This window comes from Buceros rhinoceros, unplaced genomic scaffold (assembly GCF_000710305.1).
Source record: "Buceros rhinoceros silvestris isolate BGI_N320 unplaced genomic scaffold, ASM71030v1 scaffold11854, whole genome shotgun sequence".
Classification (NCBI taxonomy): Eukaryota; Metazoa; Chordata; class Aves; order Bucerotiformes; family Bucerotidae; genus Buceros; species Buceros rhinoceros.
In genome coordinates, this window is record NW_010410066.1 from 329 (window position 1) to 5,038 (window position 4,710).

The 4,710-nt window shown below is 51.3% G+C and overlaps 1 protein-coding gene across 1 annotated transcript in view; it reads right to left on the reverse strand.

The window, feature by feature from the left end:
* Positions 1 to 1,409: 1,409 nt before the first annotated feature.
* The window catches only part of MMP17 (matrix metallopeptidase 17 (membrane-inserted)), a gene marked incomplete at both ends in the record, with an annotated part of 23,857 nt that continues 20,556 nt past the window's right edge, over positions 1,410 to 4,710 (reverse strand). The window contains 2 exons of the mRNA XM_010135463.1: positions 1,410 to 1,700; positions 2,928 to 3,185. Of these exons, the coding sequence (XP_010133765.1) occupies positions 1,410 to 1,700; positions 2,928 to 3,185 (549 nt within the window). The remainder of the gene's footprint in view (positions 1,701 to 2,927; positions 3,186 to 4,710) is intronic.

The following is a 4,710-nucleotide window of genomic DNA, read 5'->3' on the forward strand; positions in this document are numbered from 1 at the left end:
GCCAGGGCCAGCGGAGCAGCCTTGGGTCCCCCAGCGGCACCGCCTGCAGCTCCCTGCCTGCTGCAGGGTCTCCCCCAGGAGCTGGCCCCGGCAGAGACAGCACAAGGCATTTCTGTAGGAGCTTTACAGAAGCAGGGCAGAGAAGAACAATGTGTCCCAGCAACTGCTGCCCATTTCTCTCCTCTAACACTCCGTGACAACAGCAGACTGGAGGACCTTGGCCTTCCCGACATCTCAATCGCAGTCCCAGTGCAGGTTCTCACTCACTGTTTTAAAGGACATTCAGATGCCCAAATTATACTGCAGAAAATGGATCAGCAGTGAGAAAAAAAAAGAAACCAGGAGCATCCTAATGTAGCACTTGACCCTGCTCCTGTTGCTCCAAGCTCCTGGCAGAGCATCAGGAGTTTGAGGCCAACTGTGCAGCATCCCTCCTCCCTCCAGCCCATCCTCCTCAGCGCAGCCAGCTATGACAGTCACAAATGGATGTGACACACCTCGATCCCTCCCAAAACATAAAAAACCCTGAAACAGGAACTCCAAGAGCTGCAGTTCACATGCACGGATTAGGCTGGGGTGGTGGGTGTAACTGCGTCTCGTGTCAAGGTTGCTGGGTGTGCAGAGGTGGGGCTGCTCCGAGCCTCGGCAGTCAGCACCTCACTGCAGGTGGCAGGCTTGGTCTGGCAGAGGACTGGGAGATCTCCGTGCAGGCAGCCAAGGTTTATTAGAGAAATTGTTAAACGCAAGTGACTCGGATACAAAGATACGCTGCACTGCCCTCTGAAAGGCAAAGGTGTTTCTGACCTGTAGAAACTGATAGAGGTTACTGAGACATCAGTGACCACAGCAGGTTTGACAGTAAAATGAGCACCTTGCAGTTAATCTCAGTGGAGTCAAAGTGTCTTTCTACCTAGTACATCCAATAGGATGTGTACATCGCGTCAGCACCGAACTACCGCCTCTCGCCTAGCGCCTCGCTGCCTCTCCTCCAGGAAGTTGCCATCTGTCTGAGCAGCATCTCTTCTGTTCCAATTCAATCACAGGAGCTCTCCCCTCCCTTGTTTGCCACGTTTAAACAGCCAAAGCAGCACACTTCTGTGGAACATTTCTAAATTCAACGTTAGGCTGCTCTATCTTTAACCAGACAGGGGAATAAGAAGATGCAGAACGCAAAATCTGTTATTAGACCTTTAAACTAAAATTAAAATGAAAAAAACCAAAAACCACTGTTCATTTCTCATGGAGAATTCAAATCCTTCACTGGCATGTTCCTAGGAATGTTTTTCTGCTTGCAACAGTTAGTATCACGGGATCATATCCACCTCCCCTCCCTGGAGCACCATGGCGTTCTCTTGTCTGTGGGATGAGATGTCATAGGGCCACACACATCAGCATTGCTGTCCACACACTCGTCAGCACGAGGCTGGCTGACAGTCTCAGCACAGGGCAAGCCTGGAGGGATGGGGAGGCCGAGGTGCAGGAGCAGACCTCGTAGCCGTTTTCTGAGCGGCTCTCGTGATGCTGCCCTGGTTTGGAGCGTGCTCCAGTCCTGCTGCTCCCGGCTGCTTCTGGGGAGTCGGACTGCATGTCGCTGCACACCAGCCAGTCTCTAGCGATGGACTGGGGATACCCAGGCTGAGCCTCCAGGTCACTGTCCAGCACTTTCCAGTACTCCTTGCCCCTGAAGAAGTAACTTGCACCTGTGAAGAGACCAAAACCCAAAGGCAAGATGAGTGGTGATGGGCACTCTCCCAGCGGAAAGGGCACAGGAGCACTTGGAGTGGCAGAGGAGCACTCCCACCCCAGCTGAGCCTGGGGAGCCGAGACACACGCGATTCCACTGTTTGTTGACAATACCCTCTCTGACTACAGGAGCACAGCAGCTGCCGGTGGGATGCTTGAAAAAGTGATGCCAGAATATCCAGAGCTGGAATCTCTCACACCACCCAGGAGCCACCAGACAGACGGGAGCTGAGTGGTGAGATGTCATCTCTGCTGCAGTGGGTGCTAGAGCAGATGCATCCCCCTGATACCGAGGGGGTGCAGGGTAAAAGCCCTAGTAAATCCACAGCTGCACACACCGTACACATTGCTCAGCGGCCAGTCGTGTGACAGGGCATGGTAAGGCTGAAGAAGAGCTCATCTACCTGTTAAGGACCCGGGGTGCATGCTGCTGTCCCCAGGCTCAGACAAATAACCTGAGCCTGGCAGGACTCGGGGAACCTTCTGCTCTCGGTGTGATTTTTCCACTCTGAACTGGGAGGCTGTGAATTCTCTAAGCAGGTCCCATGTTCGTGGAGGACTCCTACCCATGTGAACAGCCAGTCACTCTCAATAGCTTTGGAAATTCAGTTTGCAAGGCCTCTGGAAATGTCCCTCCCATCCGCCTGGTTTAATGGTTGCTATTACACTGTTAGGTTGCCAGTAAATAAAACCTGGAAGTGCCACTTTGTTGTGAGTGAATGGCTGGTTTAAACACCTCCTGTGACAAATATTTGCGGTCTTTTCAGGAGGAAGAAACCAGAAAATAAGTCGTAACTCTGGGGAAAACATCTTCTTTAAAAATATTTTCTGTTCACATCCTCATCTAGCTGGTTAAAAGTCCAATGACAACAAAATCAACACGTATTAGGATAAAAATCACTGCAAAACAACATCAACTGTGTTCTTTTAATAAAATGGAATTATTAGGCCCCCAGGATATTTTTATTGCCTGCTTGAAATTACCAAGTCCTTTAGCAAGCGGTGGGGGGAGTTCTGGCTGGAAGCCTACCTCCCTCTACAGCTTTCAGACACGGGACCCATTGTCCCATCTGGGGCCGAGCAGTTTTTGTTGGCAGGCACAGTAGAAGGGGCTATAGCTCAAGTGCAAACGAAGCACTGATTTTTTTTTTTCTTGCGTTTTTTGAACTGGCATATGGACTCACCATCTGACCACCTCATAGCATCATCTAAAGGGCTCGGTATTCCCTTCCACAGCATGGTCTCTGAAGGGTACCCAGGATCCATCCTCCGCTCGTGGTCGTCATAGCACCAGTAGAGATTGTCCTTAAAGAAATAAGTCTTGTCATTGTGGGCCCAGGAGAAAGCGGCGTCGATTCCTCCCAGTGGCAGACCGAAGTCTGAGATCGGCCGTGGGTATCCTTCCTCCACGTTATTGTCTTTGAAGACCCAGTATCTATCTCCTGTGGAAAGGAAAAGAAGTACAGAACAAAATCACACTTGTTTCACAGTCAAAACCAGCATTTGCCCGCAGATGAACTGATGTTTTATCATGTTGCTGTGACAATCCTCAGGACTGAGCTCTTGGCATTTAAGGATGGGCACTGGACAGCAGCAGCCTGGGGGAAACCTCAATCTTTGAATAGCTGCTTTTTTTTGTGTGTCAGGCTCTTCATGGAGCATAGCCCCGCTTTGCCTCTGAACGGCTGCAGGTGCGATGTCCTGGGACACAAACACACGCTGACAGTGTTAGTACCATTGTCACTTCTATGTATTTGGTGGTGGTGTTTTTTTTTCTGCCCCTTTGATTTCTGCCTGACATCCAACTGCAAGAAACAGGAAGTTACACGCAGCTTTTGTGGGCAAATTGGGCACTTTCTGCTTGCTATTCAGCTCCTGAGAAGCAAAGCGTAGAGGGAAATCACCACACCTTGTAGAGCCAGCTGGGCTGAAGGACCTGTGGGTTTTAAGGGATGTAAGGAGGGTCAGGACAAATCCCATCGGAGCAGTTCACTGCTCGTCAGGTGTCCTGCATGGCCACCCGCACTGGCTCTCCCCTGGGCAGGAGAAAACTCTGTGTATGTTTTTTCTCCCCAGTAAAAATGAAGCACGACACGACTGGCCCCTGGTCTGTGGCAGAACAAGAAAACAAACCCAGATCTCTCAATTCCTGCGTAATCCTCTAACCACTGGACAGTCTTTCTGTTTGTACGACGTCTCTCGGGGAAACCTGCAGTGTTCTTTCAGGTATCACACAACCTGCTTTAAAGATCAGGCTTTTTCCTCCCTTGGTTTTCTACAAAATCTGAGGAAGCACTTCAACACGTGCCCATGTATCGGCAGCAGGACCTTGGAGGCCAGGATAATCTGTGTGCTTTGGTTTCTGTCCAGGGATCAATGAAACAGAGCTAGAGACAGACACGGGGACAGTATTTTATACCTGGAAAGAAAATCTTGAATTTAATCTTAGAAGATAGGCAGGACTAACAGACACATGTGTGACCATGAAGTGCTGTGCCTTGCACAGCAAGACCCCAGCTGTGGCACAGCTGTAATTCTGGCCTCACAAGCAGCCAGGAACAATCCCTGGAGCTGAGGTGCTGGATGTCTGTCTGTCCCCAGGAGACAGAGAAGGGAAGAAAGGAAGTGAGCAAGTGCTGCTGTGGTCCGCAGACCTGACTGGGAGGGTCTAGTCCAGGCCTAAGGGCTGCCACGCGCCAGCTGGCCCCAGTCCCTCCGGAGCAGCAGAAAGGCAGAGCAGGGCGGGCTGCCTGGGGCACCTGGAAAGACGCAGCAGCGCCTTTAGTGTGCTGTTCCTTGGGGAGAGGCAGGGCTCGGGGAGGCTCTGTGGTGCTCAGCGGGTGGGCAGCCTGGAAGGGCTTCAGCTGCACTAGGAAACACTTCTGCGAGCGTGGAGGCTTGTGCAGGATGTATTGCCAGAGGAACTGAAACCAAATTATCGCTTTCTGAAGTGCTCGGGTCAGCACT